This window comes from Panicum hallii, chromosome 4, assembly GCF_002211085.1.
Source record: "Panicum hallii strain FIL2 chromosome 4, PHallii_v3.1, whole genome shotgun sequence".
Lineage (NCBI taxonomy): Eukaryota > Viridiplantae > Streptophyta > Magnoliopsida > Poales > Poaceae > Panicum > Panicum hallii.
The window spans coordinates 45,923,300-45,951,162 of NC_038045.1; the positions used below are offsets into that span (position 1 = coordinate 45,923,300).

Consider the following 27,863-nt stretch of genomic DNA (forward strand, 5'->3'; position numbering starts at 1 on the left):
GCAATGCGCTGTTCATTTCCTTGGTACTGTACATTATATCTCTTAACTTATGGAAATGATATGCATGCCCACGGATCTTGCCGAGAAATGAACTGAGGTCCGTGTTAGCATAGCAGACATCAGCCGTGCAGGTGGGTTTCCGCCTGGTGGGTTTCCTCGCGTCCACGATGATCATGCTCCGGCAGGCGGCAGCAGTGGCTTCTAGCTTGTCAAAGTTGCCGCCTTGTGCCGTGGTGCTGGTGCGTGACCGACTGGCGGATGCTGTTTGCTTCCCGCTGCTGCCTACGCAAGTCGCAGGAGGAGTGTTGGTTGGAGGCTCGTGCCTGCTTGCTCGCAGGAACGCGTGGACGGCGGGTGGGTGTGACCGGCGACGTGGCGCGCTACGGATGCCGGTCAATGGCCGGTCGGAGCTCGCAGATCGGCCGTTCGAGCTGTCTAATTGGAACAGAGGGATCAGGAATAGGAATGGCACGTAAATCTCCTCTTGATCTTGGTATGGCTGGAGGTTGAAGACATGCTGGGATTCCCCTGGCATCGATTTGTCTGCTAATAGGGCAGCTGACTTGGATGATTCCGAGCAGATTCAGTAGGTTCCTGAAGAAAAAACCTCGTACACACTAGGCTGTCAAGTGTGAACCCACAGCCGGGTTGCAGAGCATGGTTAGACCGTCCACCCAGTGCTGCTGCCCAAAGGTCGCCACATAGCTCAATGGATGAGAAAAAAAAAAGTGAACAATGCCACTTGCCCAAAATACATGTACATCGAGGCTTTATTCAATGAGTAATTGCAGAACACCGCTATTCTAGACCTGTTCACACATGTTCTTTTACACGCTACTGTTATGAATCTCTTTTTTTTGTACATTCAGAATCTGGGGCACTAAATACACATGTTTCCGTTACCCCCTAACCCATCGTAGAACGTTACTAAAAAAAAACCATCGTAGAACATGCCAAATCCTCGTTCAGAAAAAAAGTGACCAATGTCAGTTGCAACCTCTTTATTCCCTTTTGGACCCTACGCACAGCCAAAATCGTACAAATCTGGGAAGAAGATTGAATAAGAATCAAGCAAAAATAATAATCCTCTACCAGAGAACGGTTCCACGCTATGTACAACATGCTATGGCCGTTGTGAATTAAATTTCTTTTTCCCGACCATGCTTTATCACCTTTTTCATTACGAGGGAAAAAGGTATACATACTGAGCAGGCTTTCCATACAGGGGATAGCGCGACCTCAAAGACTGAAGTTTGATTACAATGAAACATCAGCGACCAGACGGACTGAACAAAATCCGACAATAAGGTGTACCCCACCTGCACCCAAACAGAAACTTCCTCTGCAATCGCCACCGCAACCAAAGGTGCCTTCAAAGTCTGATGATCGAAAGTCCGTCTGTTGTGCTCCTTCCATAGCATCCACAAGGTAAGGATGGCCATAGAGTCGAAAGCTCTCATAGCTGACTTGTCGATCCTTTTCCTGACTCATACATGTACGGTAGAATCGGACCATATTATGGCAGGGTCAAGTATCTGCAGGGTGCCAGATCAAGTACGAGAAGAGGAGCCGGGGTGTACGGGGAAAGGCCACAGTGAAGCTCCAGAACACAAGCATTACCTAAGTTAACCACCACTGCAGAGACATTTTGCACAAACTACTAGTTAAACTAAGACCCCTCCATGCCAGTTTAGCTATACAAATGGCCACAAGAACCTCATCATTCGCTGTATCTTTTGTACCGAGAACGCAACGATGGAAGCCACGAGTAACATCCATCCAGCTGGAGTGGGATGAGGCCAAGGAATTCAGTGAGCTCAGTCCCCAGCACACACCTCCCATTGCTCCTCGAATGCATCTACCCAGAAGAAAGAACAGGAAATCAATGCCAAGAAGACATACATTTTTTGCTCAAGAAAAAGGAAATATACATTTGCTGGCAGGAAAAGTTGATCTATGCACCAATTAGTCGAAGATATTATCCTATCCCTTTTCGCGAATTGTTCTTGATGGGAAGATACTGTCTCCAGTCAGAATACCATATTGCTCTTGCAGGGTTGAGCGGTGGTTGCCCCACCATAGTTCTGCTTGGTGTTCTGTGAAACGTCTCTTGCTGCAGGTCAGCAAAAATAGTGATAAATAAGAAGTTCAGGAAGGCACCATTTACAATCATTTTCTGAAGCTGGAACATGTCTAGAGCATCTGTACTGTTAGATTCTTTAGCTTAGGATCACTTCTGTTCTGTTATGAACAGGAGAGAGACATGAGAGGAGTGGTTTTGTGCAGTGAAGCTAACAATGTATATTTCTATATTACACAAGTTTAGATACACAGGAGGGGTACATGTCCTTTTATAGGAATTTTAGGTCGGTGCTACAGTACCACTACAGTAACCGACATTGTGCTGGCCTGCGCTTTACAGCTAAAGCAAAATCCAAATTACTACTACTATCAGCTGTCAACAGCTGCCTATAACTTAATGGCTAAGCAAAGTACATCTGACCCTACTGGTCAAAATAAAACAAAACTCATGGATTATCTCACGTGTACAACTCAGATAAGAGCTCAGACCATATGAAGTAAAAGCATAAATCTATTGTAAGTTGTGATCAAATTCGGCAATCTTTGATGGATAAACAAGAAATGCAATTTGTACAAAACCATAACTATATAAGAAATGCTCAGCATCTAATAAAGATATATAAGAAATGCTAAGAGATCCAATGATCAAAACCAAGAACTGAGCATATATTTGAGTCAGATGGAGCTAGAATGCACCAATACCTAAAACGCACACGCCTGAGGTACTTCTGACCTGCAGGTGAGCGGAATACAGTGATGTAAACACCAGGTTCAACCTGTTCGATCCATTCTGCATCGGCTACAATGCTATTTCCATTGCAGGACGATTGATGAGCCTGCTGGCCACTGGAATCAGGTGGCCTATGAAGATCCTGCAAACTATTGCCACGGGAATGACTTCCAAACACCTTAGATACATGATCAGCCCAACTGCCATTCGAAGTACACTCCTCATGTGTTCTTGGTGTCATAGCTTTGATCTGATAACACAAAAGAATTGAATATCATAAAATGGTACTCCCTCTGTTCCAAATTATAGGTTGTTCTGGCTTTTCTAGATACATAATATTTCCTATATATCTAGACATAGCATATATCTAGGTGCAAATCAAATGTCATGTATCTAGAAAAGCCAAAACCACCTATAATTTGAAACGGAGGGAGTATATGAACAACAAAATATGATGCAATTATGAGAAACTAGTTCATGATCCTATTTCCAAATTAAAGTTAAGAATCTACAGTTTCCATTACGAATTGTCTTTATCTCTCTGGTAGCTCAGTTTTATTTTGGGAAAAAAAATTGGTAAGTCAGCATTATATAGCACACTTTATTCTTGTTTTAATTGTACCTGTAAGTGGTTTGTGGATAGATACTTCTTACATTTATGTTATTCACTGGTTTTAAAAATATAGTTATTTGAAGTAGATTCTTACTGTTCCATAAAAAAGGTCAGCATACATCACAGTTTCAGAACCTGATGCACAGAAAATTATACGAACTGATTAACAGCCAGTTTTTTAATTGTACTTTGTCATTTGGAATACAATCAGTTAGAAGAATCTGTGTTTCTTTACCAAATCTTGTAAGATTTTAGAGTTACAACTCTGAACTTTAAGAGATATGCTTTCATGCAGTTATGGTATCAATTTTTTTCCAAATATACAAATACTGGAAGAATGCACTGCAATGGAGCCAATGAAATGCTTGTCTTTGTAACGCATGGATTAGTACATTGGCTAAGAATAGCTGCGATCAGTTTTCTGTCCTATCCTACAAGGGCATAGCCAGTACATTGTTCATTCATCCTTCATTTCTCAGTGACTATATTTTGCTATATACTTCCTCCGTTCCAAAATATAAGTCGTTTTGGCTTTTGTAGATACATAGAATTTGCTATGCACCTAGATATACGCTATGTCTAGATACATAGGAAAAACTATGTATCTAAATAGCCAAAATGACCTATAATTTGGAACGGAGGGAGTAACAATCATCAGCGCAGCAAACATCACTACTCATCCTCAAAAATCAACCACATTAACAACGAATATCTACCTGAGTTGTAAGGACACTGATAATTTCGTTCGCTGCTTTGCACTTCAAGTTTTCTAAATCAGCAGTAGCCCTGACCTCCCTTAATTGATTATTAGCCTTTGCAAGTTCATCTTCAAGTAATTCCGATTTGTGGGTCAGCTCCTTCACCTACAAGAATCAATCATGCAACTTTATGAACTAGAGTAGTACATATTAGGCAAGAAAAGGATTGGCTGATATAATAATCCTAATTATCTGAATGATAATTTCTGCTATTTATGAGGATCTAAAGACAGCTTGAGGAAAAAGTGAAATGTTACTGTATCGTATAGGATGGTGATATGAAATACCTGGGACTTCAATCTAGCAACTTCTTCAGTTAGATTCTCACTTAACTTATTTTCTTGTCGGATAGGATTTGGTGAACTTGGTCCAGAGGAAGGAGGCGATGTTGGCTGGGAATGGGAGCCTACTTTTGAGGTAGGAATGAAAGAAGATATCAACTCCTTGGAATGTCCAATCAAGTTTGTAGTACTCCGGTTCATGTTTCGTATGCGAGGTAGAGGAAGTTGGCCAGTATCCAGTGAGTATTTACCATCAGGCTTGAACGAATCACAAGTCAAAAGCTTAGACAGTCGTGATCGCAAGCTCTTATCTGGATCAGTGGCTTCCCTGGACAATTGACGAGGATTTCCCTCAAGAAGCCCTGAATTTCTCAGAATTTTTCCAACTGCCACAGTACTGAGTTTGGTGTAGCACTCATCACATACCCGGTACGGCTTGAATGAGTCAGGTGCCAAAGAAGCTCTCATTTATTTTCTACTGCTGCATGCTTTGCAAAAAACTAAACCACAGTTATAACAGTTGTGTCGTTTTCTTCTAAAACCGAATTGCAAGTGACAGCCAGAGCATACTGACTGATCTAAACCGGATGCACACTTATGGAGACATACAGCAGCAGTGAAATCAGCTCCACAAACTGCACTCTTGACTTGCTTATCTTTTAAAGCTTCAACAAGAGTTGGAGTATTTCGATCGACACTGTCCCCATGTCCTAAACGACCATTTGCACCTCTGCCCCAAGTATAAACTTCAGCTTTAGAAGTCAGCACAGCAATGTGATGAGAACCACATGCTATTTCTTCAATAAAACTACTAGAGATGATCCCTCCAACAAGAGTAGGGAACTTTCCATCAGTCTTTGGATTTCCATGCTGCCCAAAAGCATTACTGCCCATGGTGTACACTTGCCCAGAGGTTGATAGAGCAACAGTAGAGTCATGCCCACAAGCTACCTGGCAAAAACTTGGTTCTAAAAGCGATGCCACACAGGCTGGTATGAACCTTGCTTCTCTGTCGACATTTCCAAGCTGACATCTGTCCCCATCTCCCCATGTAAATAGTTTGGTGGCTGCAGCAGTATCAAGAAAGTCTACAATCTCAACTATTGCAGCTGTGTGCCAAGCGCCACAAGCTGCACGCAGAACACGCATTCCTTTCAGAGAGTTCACGTGCCTTGGGATGTTTGTGCTTAGGCGATCTCCATGGCCCAGTGCACCAAATACTCCATCACCGAAGGTGAACAATTGGCCTAATGATGTCACAATGGCCGTATGCCATTGTCCACATGATACTGAAGATATGTGCAGACCTTCCAAAGGGCCATAGACCTCCTTTGGAATCCAATGGGCAGTATCATTTCCATGACCAAGAACACCAGAATAATGTGTGCCATCACCCCACGTGTAGAGATCCCCGCAAAAAGAAACAGCACAAGTATGGAATTCCCCGCAGGCAACAGATTCAATAATTATTCCACTCAAAGCTCTGATAAGCTTAGGGTGGCAAACATCAGCATCAACTCCATGTCCAAGCCTACCCCCTGACTCTTCACCCCAACTGTATATTTCTCCTTGTTTGGTGACAAGCACTAAATGCTTACTCCCACAAGCTATACTGCGAATATCCAACAAAAATGTTGATTCCAGTGCCTTTGGTGAAGATACATCACTCCTAGAATCATGCAGATTTCCAGATGTATGCGAAGCATAAGCACCGACACCTTTTCCCCAAATGAAAACATCCCCCGACAAATCGAAATCATCACCTGATCCATAGCTGGATGAACTTACTGATCTTGAATAGCTAACTCCAGATGCTCCTCCACTGGATGTATCTGCACCTCCAGATGAGAAGGAGCTAGAAGTACCGATAGACCCTGCACTAATTCTACTCCTGTCCTGTCCAGTGCATACCGCATCAGAGAAAATATTTCCAAATCCAATGACTTCATGAGCATTGACATTTTGCAAGTCCTACAAGATGCCCAACACAATTATGTACTTTATTAACATGGAAGAAGTAACATATATAAGTCACTATGTATTTACCTTTTTTTGGCATCACTACCATAAAATGGAAACACCAACGGTGAAACTTCCTGAATATGCTAAGCTGGGTTATCAGAAACTTTTCCATCTTTTGTCTCTACCACCCATCGAGAAACAAGGGCCTTCAAACCAACAAACCATGCCTCCGTTTCATCCTTGTCTTTGCAAATCTGCCACAAATTATCTACTGAGAGTAACTAAACTGAGATAATCAAATGATTCATAATGATATCACTGCACATTTTTTTCCAACACTTATACTTGCTAAGCATGTAAATAGGAAAAATATATCCAAATGTAAACTTAAGCAAAGGAACAAGTTAGATGGAAGTTCACATACCAGATCTAATGATCTATGGCCATATATAAGGGAAAACGACTGAAACTCCTTATCAGGTCTTGGGTATCGCTGGAAGATAGCCTGGCAGGGAAGACAACATAAGAACAATATCAACCGCATATATCACTTCGAATTTCTTGAACACAACTGGCGAGTAACCTAGACAAATCCACAAGCAAAAAGAGGCAGGAATGCCAGTGATTACATCAAGGATTCAATAAAAGGCCAACAGTAATGAAATATCAGGCTGATAATGTTAAAAAACTGGAAGCTCTCCTAGTACTAGTGAAGTTAGTTTCAGAATAGGGTAATACTAGTACTCAAATATATACTTACCGTCCTCTGTCCAGGTATTATTCTTGAAACTTGATTGAGTCTCAATTGCTTCTCCACTTTCCCAGTATACCAGATGAGCATAGTTTCATCCTGGCAACAGAAGAAAACATGATCAATATAAATGGTAGGCGAATAAAGATAGGCTTCCTCCACTGAGCATTTTCAGTCATTAATATATATCAAGAGGTACAGTGTTAATTTTGGTTCCTCGTGATATAGGTAGTAGTACTGAGATATCATTAAAAAGTAAAACTTTTTGGTGCTTCTTGGTACTCCCAAGAACCATATAAGATCTCTTCTCTATGACAATAATTTTTTCCTCCAAATATTAAAAAGAATGTTCATTTGACATATAGACAATTTAAATAATGTCCATGGATATAAAATGTAGCTTTCACTTAAAGATGAAACATAATTATGCCAACTACATTTTTTCTTACCCTCCGTTATCTACCTCCATTAAGTTACATCAGCAATTAAATAAAATAATAACCACAACCTGAACTAACTCCTACATGCACGCCATTCGCACCTGGAGGTCTAAAAACTTCGCCTGCGTGCTTTGACTCAAACAACATGCATGTTCACTCTGGCAACTCCTTACTGTTCCTTTGTTAATATCAGTATTTAACACAATACTTAATGGATCTGCTCTCATTTTCATGAAAAATGCAAAATGCCAAAACGTGTGCTAGGGAAAACAGGTAAGTTTTTACTTCTATACAAACCACAGTTAACAGTCGTGATAGTGGTGGTGGTAGCTGATTCAACATAAGGATCTTCTATGCAATGCTTTTTGTGTAACTGTGTTCAAGAGAATACATATATGGCCTTCCACTTTTTACATATGTGATTTCTTTGTGGCTTAATTCTAAATGTAATTTTTTTGACAAAAATAATATTTGCAAGAATGACTAGCTCAATTGTGGACCCTAAGTATGACTAGCTCAATTGTGGACCCTAAGTACTTTTTATTGAAATCGGTTGCAACGCCCAGACAACTGAGCACTAAACTGTTTAATCAACACTGACATGAGCCATGAGCCACCACAAAACCATAAAACTAAGGAAAAATGTTCCTACTTACATTTGAAAGTTTGAACAGACAGAATTTTGGTTTTCCTCGGCAGCCATATTTCAACAGATGTGTCCCTTTCTTCAAGCCTGTTATTGCCTAGCAATTCAGAAACACCAAGTGATATAAAACATGCCATTGCACGTCTTTTGCTTACATGAAAGCAATGAAAGTATAATTATGAGAACATCAGGGATCATGGAGCAAATTAATAATCATGTCTAGTGCTAGTTCCCAACTAAGAGTTCACCGCTTGTACAAGTTGGGGTTCTTTAATTAGAAGATCCAACTAAATTTAGATGAACCTGGTATTCACAAGAATGCATGCTTAACGCTCCTACCACCAATATATTATTAAGCCAATCAGTTTGCATTTTATTACGGTCTTACATGGTGATAAATTTTGCCTTGTAGCATTTCCAGTTTCCATATAATAAAATTAAGTCAAAATTATTGCATCAAGCCATTCCAGTATGTTATTCAGTTTGAAGGATGTTATTCTAATGTATACATGAGTAAGATTCATTCAATCCTACTGAGAAAACAATTACCTGTTCAACATCTCTATCAAAGGGACCGTTCTTCAAAAACTCTGAAGCCATTTCACATAGCACACAAAATCATGTGTCACAAAATGAGATCATTTCAGAAACAACCATCTAATGCAACTGCATGGCTTTCCCCTGAATCGTCCCTGTAAATGGCAAAAGGAAAACCCTTAGCAAATGATCTATAACAAACCAAAGTCTGAGTCACTCATTCAGCTACAGAGAAACAGCTGGATTAAGAATTTCTACTTAGCGCCTTTACAACTATGCATCCGTAAAGGTGAACATAAGACAATATCAACAAATATCCCTAGTTGGAAGAGCTATAAGTATGTGTGAGATTATGCCCGAACATCAACAATAAACGACAAGGCTACCAACATCATGGTTGGAACTCGGGATGCAGGTGGGTCGGTAATGGGTCAACCAGTTGCATGATCAGTACTACCCATCAAGTCTACTTTCATTTTTGGGATGGCCCAATCCACCACAGCATCTAACCCAAATGACCCAATGGGTCAACCAAAAAGAACATTGTCCACCTCTGCTTTGTCCATGGCTCCGTGCCCTTACTTTTGAAGCAGCAGAAAAGAACCTGCTGGCGCCTACATGAACTAAGGACGCATGCGTGCAGGCCTGCAGCAGCACAAGCGCACGCCTGCCATATGCTCTGCCTGTCCGCAATCAGACTTTCTTCAGTTTTCACCTCATCATCAGGTGTTTTGTTTGGGTAACCTGCTAACCCACATGGTTAGACCCAAAATGGCACTACAAATTTATCGGTTGGCCCTGTAGAGTTTTAACACCATTTCTTGTTGATTGGGTTTTTGGGTCACTGGGTCGACCTAGGCCAACCTGCATCCTGAGTTGGAACATAGTAAGTTCGAGATTCAAACTTGATAATACTCCGATTCTCACCTCATAAATCAATGCTAGGCAGCTAGGGTGGACGTTTCTCTCCCTACCGCGAGTCTTATTCTTTTAGTTAGATCACAGTGGATAAAACAAATGAACCTCAAACAATATATAACGCTCTGAACACTGAGATAGAAATGCTTCAGATCAACGGAAGCCTAAACGGTTACAATGTCCCAGCGCAATACACAAGTTAACCCTTCAGCTAAACTATGACATAAGAACACGCCATTCCATGCATTATCGTCCAGAAATGATCAGATGAACAAAATGCATCTGCCCCTTCTCCCCATCATCTTATGACTGCAGAAACATGAGAGGGCCACCAAATGATCAATGATGGATTAACATTACACCTCAAATACCAGGGGTTTCCGCAGACTGCAGCTACCGCCATTAGGCCTCAACCGATTGCCAGAATGATACATCTCAGGATGGACCTAGCAATGGACAGAAAAATACCCTTACGAACTGCAGAACCGACCCGAATCGCCCCCAATAAGAGTCACATTCCGATGATAGAGGCAAGCCTCACAGGAATTCGACCCTGAATTGGAGAATTGCAATCGTAACCTACAAAGTATATATCTAAAAGTATAATATAAATTAATTATAGAAAAATATATATCTAAAAGTATAATAAAATATTTTTACTAAATTATACCATATCACATATGCATTTTTTAATAAATTATATCATATCACATATTCACTGTATAGAGCTACTAAGTGTGGAGTTCAACAAAATTAGATTTTTCATTTTATGATTCTTTTTATTTACTATGATTTTTTAAATATTCAGCTAAAATAAATATAAAAGAAAACCACTGACAGAAAATAGCCAAGGAGATCATCTGTGCGGTGTCACGAGTCCGAAAATAGCCGGAGAGATCGTCTGTGCGGTGCCGCAAGCCCGAGAAGTTCAGACGGACGGTTTCATTATCTAATTGTGCTGAGAGTAAACACGGACTCGTTCCAAGTCAAAGAAGGTAAACTGAACCTTTTCATGAAGTATTCGTTCATAGGCCATGGACTGAGCTCAATTTGCACGTCCGGAGCACATTAATCCAACAAAACCTCCTTAGTAACCCAACGCAATAATGAAAAATAAATAAATAAAAATAGCTCGATTCCTTCGGGAAAATTCACGAGCACCCATATCTGCTTGAAAACAAAAGGGAAACTAAAGGGAACGCTGGAAAGAAATCCTCCGTTCGTGCGAAATTCCCACGGAGCAGAGGTAGAAAGAGAAACGCAAGAAATGCAACAGCCGACTATATGCTCAGAACGAAATGTAAACTGAAAATCTAGGCTTGTATCCTCCTAAAGGTTTAGTAACACAGGCGCTGTCGATATTACACAAGCCAAAAGCTCACATAAACGAGCAAACGCTAGCATCTACCTCCATTTACAGTAGTCCACAATTGCTCTAGAACTCATCGTAGTTTCGTAGCAGCGGATGCAACAAGGTACAGTCCTCAAGTCAGGAATACAGGAAGGTCGTCTCCAGGCTGTGTGGCCCAGCAAGGATGCATGAAGTGCATGTGTCAAGGAAATCTCGCAGTTGAAAAAAACTGGGTAATTCGCCTTCACATTCTGATTGCACAGACCTGCTGAGTGGACTTGAAAGTAGTTTAGTGTCGGAAATTTTTGTCGTAGAAAGGATTTTCACCCCAGGATTCTCTTTCAGCCTCAGCCTCCTCCAAGATCGAACGCCTTGTGGTCCTTGATTTTGAAGACTTTGTAGACTGCAACAAGAGTTTTCAAGCGGTGGCGGTGGTTAAATCAAGGGAAAGAACACGCATAATTGATACTACCATAACATATGCTCCATGCATTTGGGGAAGTTCTACTCGCATTTGCAAGCAATGGTATACTGATATACAGTATACAGTAAAGTTCTATCAAGAGACCTCATTGGATAATACAAATACAAGCATTCGCAGATGAACGAGTCAACTTGACTGACTAAAATCCAACAAAATATAATTCATATTCATAAGAACAACAAACAGATTTGCATGAAAGCAAGTGGCATATAAATATAACACTAATGACATCAGAAGCAGCAATGTAGAATTCTTGCATTAGATAATAGGAATGATGTTACTGAAGGAAATACTTTATTTGCTGTTATTTCTGTTCAGAACAGGGGTACCTTGCTGATGAGCTTCTCAAATGCTTCTGGTCCATTTTGTTCAATATATCTCTCTGCAGCTGACAGTACATCATCAGGTTTACTTGACTTCTCATTTCTTGGGACATACCATACGTTTACTATTTGGCGGTTCACAAACATTGGCCGCACAAAATGGTCGTAAACATAAGCAGCACCGTTGAACCAAGGTAAGACCAACCAGCAGTTGAAGAACAGCTTTGCATATGACCAAAAGGGAAGCCTGCAAATCAACATTTCAAGTAAGCATATATAGCTCTCAATTCACAAATTTGATGCACCAAACACAGCAACAACCACATATCAAAGTCCACTAAAAAAATGAACACAATGGATCAGGACGAGAAGTGTTACTTACCACTCAATAATTGGAGCAAAAGTTAGCTCAAACAAAGTGATAAACGAGTACAGCACCCAGTAAGTGAGCCATTGTTGATCATCTATAGGATTTTTCGTCTCTATTGCTCTAACAGAAGCATACCTGCAAAGGTGCCAAAATACAAAAGTGATTAGAATTATAACAACATAGTATCGAGAGGATGAAACCGAGACATGGAATCTAATTAAGGATAAAGGTGATACTTACAGAGGATAAGCAAGTGATATTATTGGCCTGAAAAGAAAACAATATTTGAAAAAGAAACTCAGTGTCAATACGAAGGACTTGAAACTTAGAATTTACATGAAAGCATTTGACAATCTATCCAGTCATAACACTAACAGGCACCACATTTACTTCCCAGAGTAAGCTCTAAATCCCAGATAACAGTATGTCACAATGTGGCAGTGCCATTTACTAAAACAAATAATCTTCATTCAACAGAAGTCAGCTCCATCGTCCATAGTCCATAAAGATGAAAACGCGGATGAGTATTGACATGATTGTACTAGTTCACAGGACAGCAGGCTTTTAATGCATCTGCTTTTGCAGATTAATTTGAATTCAAATTATATACCAGTGCTATTGAATCACTTATTTCTGCTGCATTCTGCCTGCAGGCATGCCAACTTTCAGATTGGATCTACAAAATGCACCCCAGAAATAATTTATGATAGAATACATTTATTTGCATTACTCTCATTCTTATATGACAGAGCTGGGTAACGTAGACCATCAACTGAACCAGGGCTAAGCTGCACAAGCACAATGTGATCGACCTCAACACCACATCAATTTGCTTTCTATGACAGGTTCTATCGACTCCAAATGGCAAATACAAACAAAACAAAATATATCACAAGAAAAATTAGAATTAACTTTGATATGAAGCCATTGAAGACCCAGCATGGGGATTTAGAGATATCTGGTATTGTGGTTAGTTAAACTTTGAACTAAATTCGACGGATTGAATCCAGATCCCACTATACGAACAGTTCCAAGGTTTCCTCATTGGTTGCTGTACCGTATCCTCTACCAAAGACAAAGCAAACTTTTGGCTCCACAACTCTCATCCTTCGAAGATTTTCGCAGAAAACCGCAGCGTAAGCCCTACCAACCATTCGATCGAAGCACAAATCAAAACAAATTCCAGCCACAACTACCCATCGCACAGTTTCATCGCAACAGCAGCAAGATCCTAGCGAACCCAAAAGCGTTTACCTACCACGACCTAACAACCTGCAAGGCGAGATTCCTGCCCCCGCACACTTTCCCCACACCCTCTCGGCCCTGTAATCACCGGGATAAACATCCGCTCACGCAGGATGAGTGGATAACCCTACCAAGAATGGCCGCACAACGTTGCTGCAGCACCCAAGAATCAACGGATCGCCGGAAGGGGGGAGAAAAGGGGAGGGAAAGCAAAGGCCCGTGTACCCGGCGAGCACGTCGAAGTTCTTGGCCAGCACCTTGAGGAAAGATCCGGACCCCATCTCGCACTCTCCTCCTCCCCCTCCTCTCCCAATAGCACAGAACTATCGCTCTCCCCCTGCCCTGATGGCGCCGGAGCTAAAACCTGGGAGCGCGTGAAGAAAATGGCTTGGATTCTCGCGAGCCAGCCGTTGGGAGGCAGGGAGCTGCCGTGCTGTTTCGAGAAGGCAGGCAGGCTCGCTTTCTCTCCCCTCCTCTCTCTTCCTTTTCTCCCTCCCCGTGGCTGTCCTCCACTCCTAACGTTTCTCTCTGTGGTTGCCCAAAAAAAAACGTTTCTCTCTGTGGCAGGCGGCGGGCCCTACCGTCAATGCGGAGAAATATGCTGCGGTCACCGACCGTCTCGCCGCTCGCGTCATTTTCTCACGCATTAACGGGCCGAATGCAACGTGAAGCCCAACAATAGAACTCGGCCCAGTTCGCCTCCACGCCTCGGGTTGCCGACCTCGCCTGCGGCCGCAGCGTCTGTTACCGTATGTTTGGTTGGGGAGCGGATCGGAACGGAGCCGCTCCGCTCCTGTTTTCCGCGTGTTTGGTTGCAACTGACTAGGAGTGAAGTGGCTCAAGATAAAAATATTCCTGCGAGATGCGGAATGGGACCACTCGCCCAAATCGGCCGGACGCGAGCGCTCCCGTTCCTACGTCCGCCCCGCCCCGCCCCCCCGCAACCCCCCCCCCCGGATGCAGCGCCCGCCTGGCGAGAGCGGAGCGCGGAGGGAGGGTGCTACAAAGCAGGGGCAGGGCATCAATGCAACTCATACCTTTCTCGGCCTTTTGGCTAAGGTCAAGTGTAGTATCTGTTCTTATCAGTTTAATATCTGATATGTGGGCTATGTGCTCACTTTGATATTAAATTTAGCTTTTGTGGGGAAGAGTCCACTACAGTGCTTGCCACTGGGCCTCGAGCGTTGCCAAGCCGTTGCACTGCTGGCCGGGCCTGGCGCAGCCCAACCAAATCAAAGAAAAGTTTGTTTTTGTGACTTTGGGCCATTTGTGGTGTTACGGGCTGGAATATGTTTTGAGCCCGAAGGATCTTTCTTTGTACGATCTGCTCTGGGCCGTCTTCTGTTGGGTGACTTTCCTTTTTCCTGTACGTGTGTGATGGAATCGTGGGCCTCCGCACAAGGGTGCCATGCCGGGCCCACAATGGGATAGAGCCCGACCCAGCCGTCGCGCCCTGTCCGTGACACCACGTGGACAGACAGACTTTTTGGCCCGCTTTGTTCGTGAGCCGGGCTTGATTGCATCGCCACCGCCGCCACCTGTGAGAACACGCCCGGGCGCCGTCCCGGCCCGACAGAAACAGTAGGGGTTAAATGTGTAAACACAGTTAAATCATCACATAGGATGGAATGTTTTTTATATCGTTGAAATAATGTTCCGCGTTTAAAAATAAAATATTCTATAAAAAATACTATCCAAGCGTGTTATTATTTTGAAGATTTCATCACAACAAACATAGTGATGCAGTCGAATTTTGATTTGAATATATAATTTTAAAAAATATAACTATATAACACCTTGACCGCTAGTTACCCTGACCCGACGCCAGAAGCTCCCACCACTGCTCAGAAGAAAACCAACAGACCAAGAGCGACCGCCGAGCAGCAATGGTCCTGCTCCCGCGGCCGTGCAGCCGGGGGGGGCATCTACGACACCAATGGCGAGCGGCGATGGCCCGAATAGGCTAGCTCGCGCATACCCGCCTAGGCGATGTGACCATCCGAGATCCAGTGGCGCCAAGCGCGTGGTCCGCGTGGCGGTTGTTAATGTGAGTGACCACTGCGTGTGCCCGTCGGCCCGCGCCGTAGGCTGTGGCTCGTTCGTTCGTTCCCGCCTGCCGCGCGCATTCACGATACAGTGCGCGGCGCCGGCGCGGTCGGGTCAGGTCCGGACGCGACGCGACGCGACAGGACTGGGCCGGGCTACGCAGGCGTAGACCACCACCCCGCGCTCGGGAGGTGCGGACGACGACGGGGTCCAAACAGCACGTGCCCCCGACGGGCCGGCGGCGGCCGCTAGCCGACGCCGCGCGCGCGCCACTGTTGATCTCACTGGCCCCGGCCGGGCCGGGGCCGGGGCTAGGACCAGGACAGACCGACGCCGCTGCAGGAGATTTTTACCGCGAGACACACGGTGAGACTAGAGCATCGATCAATGCCCGTGCGCGTGCGCGTGGGGAGAGCGCCTGGCGAACGAGAAGCCGTGCGCGTTCACGCGCGGCGGCCGTGCGTGCGTGCGTATCCGACCCGTCCGGCCGGGCCGGCCGTACGGCTGCAGCCTCCAGGACACCTGGAGCGAGCGCAAGGCGGCGGCGTGCGGCGCGGCGCCGTGGTGATTGGGGGCGGGCCGGGGACGGCCCGACACGGATGTGGATGATGACTCGGCGGGGCCGCGGGGGCGCGGGGCTACGCGCTGCGCGCAGGAGTCCCGTCCCTTTCCGTGACCGCGACGCGAGGGAAATCGCCGGGCCAGCGGCGGCTACCCGCTCGTGGCGAGGAGGAGCTGGCGAAAGCGATCCGTCGACGGACGGGGACCTGAAACCTGGATGGGAAGGGGGCGCGTGCGACGAGGGCCGCTGGATCGTGCGCTCTCGTACGCGCGTGTACGTACAGTACGTGCTGAAATACTACGCCGCGGAAACTGACGGCCAGCAGCCGCCAGGTCCGCGCGTACGTACGGCCAGGCAGCTTTCGCCGTGGCAACTGGTGGGGCCCGCGTGCCAGGGAAACGCGAGAGGTCGGTCAAGGAGCGACGGCGCGCAGGCGAGACAGGAAGTCCGTTGCCTTGGGATCTTGGAGGTACTCGTAGATTCCTTCCTGTCCGCGTGGCGTCGCACTGCAGGTCAAACAGTACCAAGCACCGTCGTCTTCCCGCGGCTCTTCCTGTCTGCTGCAACGAATGCAACGGGGGCCTCTCAATCAACCTTGCGGCTTTCAGGTTAATTTCAGCGGCGCTCCATCATGATTTTCTTCTCCCATTTTTGCAGTTGCCGTGTAAGATGACTGGATGGTACGGTGATGCCTCTGGCGAAAATGGCCCCTAATAACTGGATTACTGGAGTGACACACATACGCATGCTGCTTTTTTCTTAAACAAAATGTCAGGACCATTGCCGTGACATATACAGCACCCATCTCGTACCATGTCTCTCCCTCAGGCAACGCAAAGCAACTTGAACTGATCTTGGACTGATCTTCTCTCAGCAAAAATAAAGTATGCCGCACTAGCCGGTCCAACATATGGTTGTGTCGCTTTAAGATCGATTTTGCTGAATTTTTGTGCTGCTAGCGTATACACGAGCTACTATTGCGTGCCACGTCATAGCATCCTGGTCATATATCCTGCATTTTCTTATCTTTTTTTTTCATGAGGGCATGATCATCTCCTGTACATGCATGTTCTCTTGACGACCTGCCGGCCGGTATTGCTGACGATTTAAATAACCCAGTATATCTCATATCTTCTTAATTTTGTATCTGGTCAGCACTTTTGGTACAAAAGTTGCGAGCCATGCATGCAACCGATCACCATAAGTGGGTGCTTGTTGTCATGATTCCTGTTTTCGCATGCTCTGGTGGCAGTTAATATTTAAAGTCTCTGAATCATAGGAAAATTCAGGTGAGGTTAACGCATCGATCAATCCAGGTAATCAACCCTATCTGGAGACTTATCTTTTTAAAAAAAATTGCCGCCGTCGATCTTTATTTTCAGTTTTTCTTTAAACATAGTAGGCGCTCACATGCATACACGCACACTCATCCCTCTGAAAACCCCTCTGAAAGTACGTACGCAACCCTATCTTCAGTTCCATCTCCCAGAGTTTCTGCACAAATGGTAGAGACCATACATATGTGAGGCCTTGTTTGAGGGATCTTGGAGCAACAATAACTAGCAAAACCACAAAAAATTAAAACCCCTCTAGCCAATCCTGTTGACTGATGTGGATGCATCTTCTGAATCGTGCAACCACTCTGCCAACTCAGCATTTCCTTCTCCATGCACAGCATTACTGCCCTGCTGTGGCCATGCCGGCAGTAGTGTGCATGCGCGGACACGTCATCATCAGTACATTCACTTGGTAAGTGAAATGAGCCGACATACCTTGGAAGCATGCACAGGCTCACCCAATTGTGCATGCCAAACAGCAGTGTGCAGAACGTGTAATAACTGATGGTAGATACTAAGCCACATTGAACAATGAAATTATCAATCATGATGATGAGTTGATGTCACAACTGCCACACAGACTGCTGGCCCTTTAGCATTGTCTTATTATTTTTTTCAGGAAAATTCAGCAATGGCATTTCCTTAGAAAGTCTGGTCTGGTGGCGGACACTCACGTACACGCACTCAGCTCTACGAAGAATATCTCTGCTCGATTGAGCTCGAATTTTGGTAGCACCATCCTGATCAATTAAATCATTGCTGCTACTAATTTACCAAGAAATTGAGCAAAAGCATGAAAGTTTTATTGCGACCTGAAACCCCACTAAACTAAATCAAGTCACGGTAAAACCCTAGAAAGCAAAACTGACAATGCAGCATTTCAAAATCCGAGTGCACTTGTCAACACTGTGACGAGCCTGAGCCGACGATCATTACCAATCTTGATGACCCCTTGTTAGAATAATAGGAAGCTGCTCCCCTTTCATCGCCAGTGGCGACTATTATTAGCTAGCATTGCAACTTGCAGGTGCGTTTAGGCCTCAAAACGAGTTTCAAAAGATTATCTTCCCTGACCGTACCAAGAGGGGAGGCACAAGTCCCAGCCCCATGTCATCATGTACACTCATTAGGACAAGTAGCACTATTTAATCCTTGCACACAGGTGCTTTTGTCAACTAAACAAAGTGATGAATTCGTTGCGCTAGCAACCCTCAATCATTCGACACAAGATGCCCGCGGTTTAATTTATGGCCCCCATAACACGACGAATATTCTAGCTTGACATTTCAGGAAATATAGGACATCGTTGTTGTTATGCAGCGATTCTTTTCATACAAATTGTCTATATTTTAAAGAATAGGTCATATCATTTCAAACATCGCCTACTTATATAATCACGAGAATCACTCAGTGCTTCCCTTTTTTGCGTGTGTGAACTAATGATCCTAGCCAATTCATGTACTTGTTGATCAGCCTTTTTAATTTCCTGGGTGCGCGCACATATGTGTTGGCTACTTAGGTAGTGGTTGACTGGTTGTAGTAATCATGTTGTTGAAACTTTGCTAGGATTGTTGCAGCCAACAATGTGCTGTTGGCCTCCTTTTCTGGTGTTGCTTTAATTTGAGATCTGAAAAATATGCTATCCTATACCTTTGTTCAGGTCAAAGATGGTCCACCCAACAAAATAACGCAGTGGTAGTTACTCTAGGTACACGTTTTAACCTAAATAATGTTGCAAGCATGTCCTCCAGCTTAACCCTTTGTGTGCACAATTTTGTTTTCTTTCTAGGAGTTTGAAGATATACCAGTTCATTCTTTAGCAGCTGATACAAGGGACCTAGGGTCACATGTCATGCTAGTCAGATGGACAGATGGTGAAGTGGCAATGCATTTCAGCAAACAACACGCAGACAGGTTCATCAAAAATTGGGAAGTAAACAAGGGATTGCATTGGCAAGATAGTTCTTTGTTAGTCCTGTTCATATCCTTGTCTCTGTAATAAAAATTAGGGATTAGTCGATGAGATTATATACAACGCAGTATATAAAAAGTACACAGGAAGAAATAATCTGATTTTCGGGTTTGGTAATATGAGTAGACCTGTCTGGGTAGTTGAACAAACTGAAATCTGGTCTCCTAATTCCCAATTAGGCCTGGAACAATGTATTGCTACTACGGAGCTAATATCCAACCATCTAACATTATGACTTACTAAAGCTGAAAAACCGTTGATTGCTCCTTTCATCTTTTATCCTTCTTTTCCACCCTTTCTTAAAAAAGTTACGGGGAATTCAACCCTTTAGACCTTTAACCCTTTAACAGCCTGTGGCAGCAATCCACACACCTACTACATAAATAAAAATTTTGGAATGCTTTAATCCACCAAGGTTTATACATGTATTTAAACCCGCAATCAACATTTTAATGTTATAAAATGGGACTTTGTCTCTCCATTGAAATACATATGGCTCCTCAATCTGAATTTTCACCCGTTGACTTTGTTTTGCCTATATCTGAATTTTGGGGTAATTAAGAATGTGATATGCATGGAAAGGGAGAGTACTGATTGGAGCAATTCCTTGCTGCCTTACCTGTGACAACCAACCACTCTGCTTTTATCATTCCTCCATGTCAAGCTTCTACACACATTGGATTAATTTAGTCTTAACATGGAGATCACGACTTACATCGCTCAATCTCCCTGCATGTGGGCCTGCCCATCGGTTTAGCAGGAGGTATCATACCTCCTTTCGTGACAAACGTTCCTCCATTATTTGTGCAAACAACCAAATCAAAGCTAGAAATGCATTGAGTGTGGCTAGTGCACAATGGATTTGTAGATGCTTGTTCCAGAAGGATGATCTATCTATGAGTTCACATGATAACACACATGGATATATATACATATGTATGTACCTTAGCCATATATATATATATATGTATATATATATATATATATCTCTTCCTGGTGACCATAGAAAGCACGACAAGAAAAACAACCTTTCGTAGTGCATGTTAGTACCAGACATAATTTGGTCCGGTACAAGCTGCTACGGAGCTAATTTAGTACCGGGTCCAAATTTGAAAGCCCCCGGAACCATTTTAGTACCAGGCCAAGATACCGACTGGTACTAATTGTGAGTTGGCCCGGTACTAAAATGGCGCGTCCATTTAGTACCGGTCAATGACACCATCCGATACTAAATGTCACAATTTAGTACCGGTCGGTCTTTTGGTCTGATACTAAATTGTCCTCCACGGTTTGCTTAAAAAAGGAAGGCATTTCCCATCTAATCACATGTGATGCGTAGGTGGGATGGTAAGGAAGCTACATGCGAAACCAGAGGTCGTTGGTTTGAATCCTCGTGGCAGAGCATGCGCATTTACACGTGAAAAATTCGCGTGACTTGTGACTTGAGACTATGCGCGTGCGTGGGCCTCCCGATGGTTTGTAATATTTTTTTTGTTTTTTCTAGATGGCCCTTCCATTTAATACCGGCCAGGCGGTACCGGTCAGCCCGACCGGTACTAAGCGTGTCCTCTGCCTCGGTAGTAATGCTAGTTTGTCTAGCAGTGAAGGATGGCTTGTGGTTCTGCAAGTGGTTGCAAATTTTTAATAGAAACAACGATCATATCCAGAGACTTCGGAAGAATGTGGTCTTGGGCTATTATTCTCAGTTACTGAAGTGATAGAGCTACAGTAATATGGTGTAACGACTTTTATAATTGCATATTTTTTTGGGAGAAAAATAATTGGGATGGTTTTTGTTCACCAAGATCTCTTTTAACTTTTAAAAATATTTATCCCCTCTTTCAAGCAGCCATTTTTAAAAGTGAATAAAACTCTATCCATTGTGGTAACGTGAAGATTTCAAAGTGATTAACTTGATGGTTACAATATGTATGCATTTGCAACTCGAAGATTATTGCAGTAACACGCTACCTAATAAGTGAAAAAAACTACTTAATCATCATTACAAAATTGAAACCAAGAGGCACAATTAGTAAGTAGTACTAGCTATGACCTAACAAGCATATGTCTCGTCTAATGGTGTTTCCAAACAGTAAAATAACATACACACTGAAAAGTATGTATGTGCAGAAACTGGCCGTACCCGCTACTGCTACAACGAGTTGTCTATAACAGAGTCGCGCGCCAGCTGGTCATATTTTGGTGGCTTTCATTTTTAATCTTTGAAAGTGGACGGGGAAAAGGAGATCTTCCCTGCTCATTGGTCAACGGAAAGGGGCTGGTTGTTCTCTGCTGTGAGGAATGTTATTTTTGATTTCCATCTCGTGGGCAACAAAGGATGGTGAGAGGCAAAACCGCAAAACACAGATTAGGCAGGAGGGTTGGGACCCAGAGAGAGAGAGAGAGAGAGAGAGAGAGAGAGAGAGAGAGAGAGAGAGAGAGAGAGAGAGAGAGAGAGAGAGAGAGAGAGATGAGTCGTCCTTGGATGATGTTTGGTTTGGGGACATGAAACATCCTTAAATTGACTCAAAGCAGAAAGAAAGAATATTTGGACGCTAATTTAGCCAGCTCACATGAGGCTGGACCACACTAGCGGTTCTTGTGGCTCATAGCATCAGAGTCATCTTTGATAGTTTTACCAGCTTTATCAAACCTAACCAGATCCCCATTTTTTAATCTCCATAATAATCTCTCTGATGATGGTTTTAACACTACTACCTTTGAGCCGAAAAAACAAGCCTACCAGAATATTGGCATAGTACGTAGTACTGTCTCCGTTCCTAAATATAGCAACTTTTACGCTTGGTCAAAGTCATACATTTTCATCTTTAACCAATAATATTTAAAAATAATTATATTTAAATAGAAAATGTTAATGTTATGATAGTTGGTTTCATTATGAATAAACTAATATTATTTTTATATTGCCAATCTTTATAATTTTTTTACTATTCATGGTCAAAGTTAATATTATGTCAATTTAATGATGATAAAAGCTAAAAAAATTTGACGAACAACAATCCTATATGTACTAAATCTGGATTATTGTGAGAGCACATCATTAATTACGTTAAGGAAAACACCCTACCGTCAACAATGGCTTACATGTACATTTTTAACCCTCAACCACAAAACCATTTGATTTTCAACCCTCAACTACTAAAACAGTTCACCTTTCAATCTTAGCTCGAACCTTGGGTGCTTTTGGGGTGACATGACATTGATGTAGTATATGGCTAGGGATAAAATACTTTCTACAATTCAAAAATGGTTAATACTAAATATCTTTAAAAGTTTCTGTTTTGATCATTGGCACTATGGAAAGATCTATGGCTTATGTATATTTTGTATATTTGAAATAAAATATAATACAGTTAAAGTGCTTCTTAAAACACTAAATAAAGACATTTATCGTGTGTTGGTTAAACTTTCAAGTATAGCCTTAGAATCCAACAATTTAAATCACTTGGATGAGAGCTCATAAATGCGTTGGTTTGTTTAAACGTACTGTTTCTTAAGTTAGTCAAATGGTCATAGGCTAAGCCTTTTCAAGTCTTTTTTTGGCGCTATATATAGGCTATAGCTAGCTAAGTGTGTCTTGGTTTCTCTCCTCTGGGCATAACATACATGTGAGGATTTAGGTTCAAAGGAAAAATAGCAAGGATTCTCCGCTACAACCAGCCCATAGCAGCAAACACTAGGGCATCATGATGGATTCTTTCGCTGGCAAACACGAGACAGGGTAAAAGGGTGCAGGAGATGAGAACATGAACATTGCCCACTTCCGTCTGAGGCTGTTGCTGCTGTACATTCCTGGTATCTATATATAATATATGCCTTGTAGTTCAACTACTTGAACTCTACTAGATATATCGGTGTATCGTCCTACTACAAGGCTTGAAAAGCACGGATTGCACATCGTCAATGGAGGATGTGCCTAAGTTTGTTCATGTTCTCGCTCTAGTAGCTAGATCATTTATGGTGGTTGTTTAGTTTTGAGCGTTATCTTTAGTCAAGAATTCATTAAAGAAAACTACTATTTTGTCTCCCAAGGATTTTACTCTAGGGGTTGCATTCACCAAGTTATTGCACCGATTTTTCATTTGTGTGAGCTAAAATTTTAAACATTCTTTTCATCGATGGATAAAGTCAAACATTATTGGAAGTTTAGAATAATAACAATTGGTCAAATTATATGAATGCTCAATGTACAAAAGGTTTATCACTAGGTTCATGCTAAAAGTAAACTAATTTGAAGATGAATAACGACCTGGTAGAAATTGAAAAAAAAAATACTGTGAGAAAAAATAAAGATCAAAATATATTTTGGAAGGAAGATATCGATCCCTTAAAGATATGCCTTACATTGGTGGACCGAGGGAGTAATATATATATAATATCATAAATATGGAATCGCTAACTACAACTCAATACTCTCTTCAAGAGGCAAAGCTAGAAATTGAATGGTCCCGGCTCTTCCTAAAATCTAGTACATATCCTTGCAGATCTTTGCAATCCCAATCGATTTATTGACAGTGTTTACTATTTGCCAACCCTTGTCATATGAGAACAACAGTAAACATTGCTTCCTCCTCAACTCATCGGTCAGCACGAATTTAAGAAATCATTACCTTCTTGAATCTTGAATAATTAGAATACGCTCAGGTTCGAGCCCTGGGCTTGTCCTGAATTTTCTCACCGTGTCCCATTTAATAAGTCTGCAGCCTATTAGCGTGGAGCCAAAACGAGAGTACCATGTGCCCGTTGTCTACGGAATTTTCGGTGATCTTAAGAAGAACGCGGTCTTCGTTTCTGTGTAGAGTTGTAGGTCTAATTGTGTGCGTGGGTTGTGAGTGTGGCGTGCGGATGTGATGGGGTTGGTGTGTGCACGCGTACATGAACAAATGCTATCTCAGTTCTTTTTTTCATATCGACTAGCAAATGCATGAAATCAGTTCGCTTTGGTAAGGTTCGGGGAAAAAATCCATGTGCTCCAACTAAGACCTTTTTTTGAACTAAAATCCAGCGAAATCCTAATTAAGCTGAAATGCGTGACCGTCGAACTGGCGAATTTTTCCAGTGAGCATGAAGCTACTCTGTTTTCTGGACAACAAGTGTGTGCCTAATAATTTCCCTTCGGCCTTATCCTCATCGGTCCTCAACACTCTCTCTCTCTCTCTCTCTCTCTCTCTCTCTCTCTCTCTCTCTCTCTCTCTCTCTGCGCACCTTTAATGCGTCGTCGTGATCTCTCTCCTCCAATCCCGACAAAGAACACCATCGTCTCCTGTCTTGTTCTCCCTCCGTCTCCCTCTCCTATCATATGCTCCTCTCCTGTCCTCCTCTCCTCTCTTCTCCTTCCTCCGGCCAACGTCCTCCCTGCAACCCACTAGATTGGTCGACAAGCCCAACCAGAACTCCATAAAATAGTGTCGATCTCCACAAGCACACCACTCTCTCTTTCTATTTCCGAAAAAAAATTCTGCGGAGCCACAGTGTTTTCCCTAATCCCTAGCACCTAGCCCGTGCTTTGCTTGAACTCACTATCTGCCTCTCGCTCGAACGCCCGCCGCCGACGGCGCTGCCGTGCCTCCACCGCCCCACATCATCACACCAAATCAGCTCATCAGCCCCACAAGAACTGTTCGTAGGTCACGGAATCCATTACTACCCATACTCCTCCAGCTCCCTGAACCAAAAAAAGATCATCTTGTTTATATATACCATGGTCTAATCGACCATGGACGTCACCGGAGACGCCGGCGGAGGTCGCCGCCCCAACTTCCCCTTGCAGCTGCTGGAGAAGAAGGAGGAGCAGCCTTGCTCCACGTCGCCGGCGGCTGGTGTGGGCACCGGCGCCGGGGCTAATGGGTCGGCAGGGCCGGGAGAGTTGCAGGTGAGGAAGGCGCCGCCGCCGAAGCGGACCTCCACCAAGGACCGGCACACGAAGGTGGACGGGCGCGGGCGGCGCATCCGGATGCCGGCGATTTGCGCTGCGCGGGTGTTCCAGCTGACGAGGGAGCTGGGGCACAAGACGGACGGCGAGACGATCGAGTGGCTGCTGCAGCAGGCGGAGCCGGCGGTGATCGCGGCCACGGGCACCGGCACCATCCCGGCCAACTTCACCTCTCTCAACATCTCCCTCCGCTCCTCGGGCTCGTCCTTCTCCATCCCGGCACATCTCCGCGCCGCCGGCCTGCCCGGCCCACGCTTCGGCGGCGCACGGGGCGACCCGTGGGACCGCGTCGTGGGCCTCGGGTTCGGCGGCGCCGAGGGTCCGCCATCCGCTACCTCCTCGGCGTCGTCCCCGCTGCTGCTGAGCTTCCACTCCGGCAGCGTCGGTCTCGACGTGTCACCGTCGTCGACATCTGCCGCAGCCAGCTCCGACCTGTCCAGGAAGCGGCGGTGGGAGCAAGAAATGCAGCAGCAGCAACACCACCAGCAGCAGCAATACCAGCAGCAGATGGCCGGGTACACGCAGAGCCAAATGCCGGGCACCGTGTGGATGGTGCCGAGCAGCAACGCGCAGGCGGCAGCGGCGGCGGGCGGCGGCAGCGAGTCGATCTGGACGTTCCCGCAAGCAGCAAGCGGCGGCGGCGCGGCGACCTTGTACCGCGGCGTGCCGAGCGGGCTACATTTCATGAACTTCCCCGCGCCGATGGCGCTGCTCCCCGGCGGGCAGCAGCTGGGGCTCGGCCAAGCGGCAGGCGGCAGCGACAATGGCGGCGGCAGCGGCGGAGGGGAGGGTCACATGGGGATCCTCGCCGCGCTCAACGCGTACCGCGCGCAGGCCGCCTCGGACGCTGCGGCGGCGGCGGCGCAGAACGGGGCGGAAGGCGGCTCCAGCCAGCACCACCCCCAGCACGGCGGCGGCGAGCGGCAGGAGAGCATGAGCCCCAGCGACGACTCGTAGGTCTCCGCGGGCGTGCGCTGCTGGTCCGCTAAGGCGTTGTCGCCTCTCCTGTTTTTAATCTGTTCTTCTTGACTTCTTGTTTTCGGTTTCTGGCTTGCATTGTCCTGGCCCTCTCTAGCTCATTCAAATTCTAGCAAGGATCATACAGTTGCATCTCGTTGCATGCATCTGGGATAATGATTCTCTGTGCTCCTTTTTTGTGTCACTGACCACATCGAGAGAAGACGAGGCGAGGGAAAGGAATCCATGGAGGAGAGGCTTGCATCGTTAGGGTTTGACGATGCGCATGCCGGGAGATCGAAGACAACCATGTGTGGTATGATATGAGTGTATGACACATTCCATTGACCAACATTCAGCCATGATCCTTCTTCCGGGATGTACCACCAGGTGATTTCTGATGCCGAATTACCTTCCTTGCGTTTCTCTCCCAGCTCTCTACATTCTCTATTTGTCTTGCAAGCACAAACAAGACCACCCTTATTAAGAAGTAATACAAGCTATTATTAATCCATGGTAAATCGTGTTCTTCTTCCCCACAGCATTTGATTAAAATTTTGCATCCATCCATATGATGGCAGGGCTATGCTTAGCTTAATTAGCTATACCAGTTTGTCTCCTTTCGTTTGAATCGCGTTGGCACCCGGATTTATGCTGCCGAAAACGAAACACGGCAACAGTAACACCCAGCAGTAGCAACACACGCCGGCCATGTTGGCATATTCTATCTATGTATGAGCCCAGCCAGCAGAACCGGAGCCGACCGCCACCGGCCGGCCGCCCGGGCGCCGTACACCACACCACGTCACGGCTCGCCCGCCCGGCGGCAGGCCGGCACCAACCACGACCCGTTCCGAGCAGTAGGTTTCCAACCCCGGCGATCGACGACGACGCGGTCGCGGGCGCGACTCGCGACTCGCGAGCTTCTGCGCACCAACCATGCATGGCCGGCCGCCGGCCGGTGATTCACCGCGAGACGTTCGGGGCCAGGATTGGTCCTCCCTTGGCAGCTACTGGCGCGCGGGCGCGGCGGCGAGCGAGTTCCGCGGGCGGGAGCCGGGAGGGGGATCGGAGGAGGACCCGCGCCGACCGGACCACGCGCGGGCGCTGGCTGTGGACAGGCCCTACTCATGCAGAGCAGCAGCAGGCGAGCGGATGGCAGCGGCCAGTGGCCCGGCCTGCGCTCCAGGGTTGCCCTTATTGTCCTCCCCCACCTCCCCCCCCCCCCCCCCACACTCCCCCGGCCGGCCCCCCTGGCCCGGCCGGCGGATCCGTCGTCGTCGTCGGGCGCGACGGCTCGCACGGTGACCGACGACGAACTGCGCCGCGCACAGCACGTTCCATTTTGTGTCCATGACTACGCATGAGTCTGGGTGTGTGTGCCTGTGCACGGAGAGGCAGGCGCACTCGTGAGCCGCGGTCGGCGGCTCGGTGCGAGCTGGCGGCCGGGACGTTGCGATTCCGAGCGCTGATCGATCCAGGACGAGTAACTGAGGAGGTGTGGGGTTGGAAACCTGGCACGTACGTCGTGTAGCAGTGTACTGG

The 27,863-nt window shown here is 45.2% G+C and overlaps 2 protein-coding genes, 1 non-coding gene and 1 pseudogene across 3 annotated transcripts; 2 read left to right on the forward strand and 2 right to left on the reverse strand.

The window, feature by feature from the left end:
• Window positions 1-1,037: 1,037 nt before the first annotated feature.
• Window positions 1,038-8,976, reverse strand: LOC112889809 (annotated as a pseudogene).
• A 1,860-nt stretch (window positions 8,977-10,836) lies between these two features.
• On the reverse strand, window positions 10,837-13,997 carry LOC112890812 (HVA22-like protein a). Its single transcript, XM_025957673.1, has 5 exons — window positions 13,717-13,997; window positions 12,487-12,513; window positions 12,259-12,381; window positions 11,883-12,123; window positions 10,837-11,472 (listed from the first exon to the last, which is right to left on the reverse strand). The coding sequence occupies exons 1-5, from the start codon at window positions 13,770-13,772 to the stop codon at window positions 11,359-11,361; spliced, it is 561 nt and encodes a 186-aa protein (XP_025813458.1). The 5' UTR covers window positions 13,773-13,997; the 3' UTR covers window positions 10,837-11,358.
• A 527-nt stretch (window positions 13,998-14,524) lies between these two features.
• LOC112891234 lies at window positions 14,525-14,718 on the forward strand. Its single transcript, XR_003228462.1, has one exon. It is a non-coding gene; the product is annotated as a U2 spliceosomal RNA (small nuclear RNA).
• A 9,939-nt stretch (window positions 14,719-24,657) lies between these two features.
• LOC112888530 (transcription factor TCP15-like) lies at window positions 24,658-26,832 on the forward strand. Its single transcript, XM_025954755.1, has one exon. The coding sequence runs from the start codon at window positions 25,146-25,148 to the stop codon at window positions 26,316-26,318; it is 1,173 nt and encodes a 390-aa protein (XP_025810540.1). The 5' UTR covers window positions 24,658-25,145; the 3' UTR covers window positions 26,319-26,832.
• The last annotated feature ends 1,031 nt before the right edge of the window (window positions 26,833-27,863 follow it).

What these genes read in the sequence shown, in the direction of transcription:
- LOC112890812 (XM_025957673.1), bottom strand. Translation starts at nt 13,772, where the DNA reads ATGGGGTCCGGATCTTTCCTCAAGGTGCTGGCCAAGAACTTCGACGTG. An exon ending in ATATCACTTGCTTATCCTCT is followed by an intron (nt 12,382 to 12,486) that starts GTAAGTATCACC and finishes GCACCTTTGCAG; the next exon opens with GTATGCTTCTGTTAGAGCAA. An exon ending in TTGAGAAGCTCATCAGCAAG is followed by an intron (nt 11,473 to 11,882) that starts GTACCCCTGTTC and finishes CTCTTGTTGCAG; the next exon opens with TCTACAAAGTCTTCAAAATC.
- LOC112888530 (XM_025954755.1), top strand. Translation starts at nt 25,146, where the DNA reads ATGGACGTCACCGGAGACGCCGGCGGAGGTCGCCGCCCCAACTTCCCC.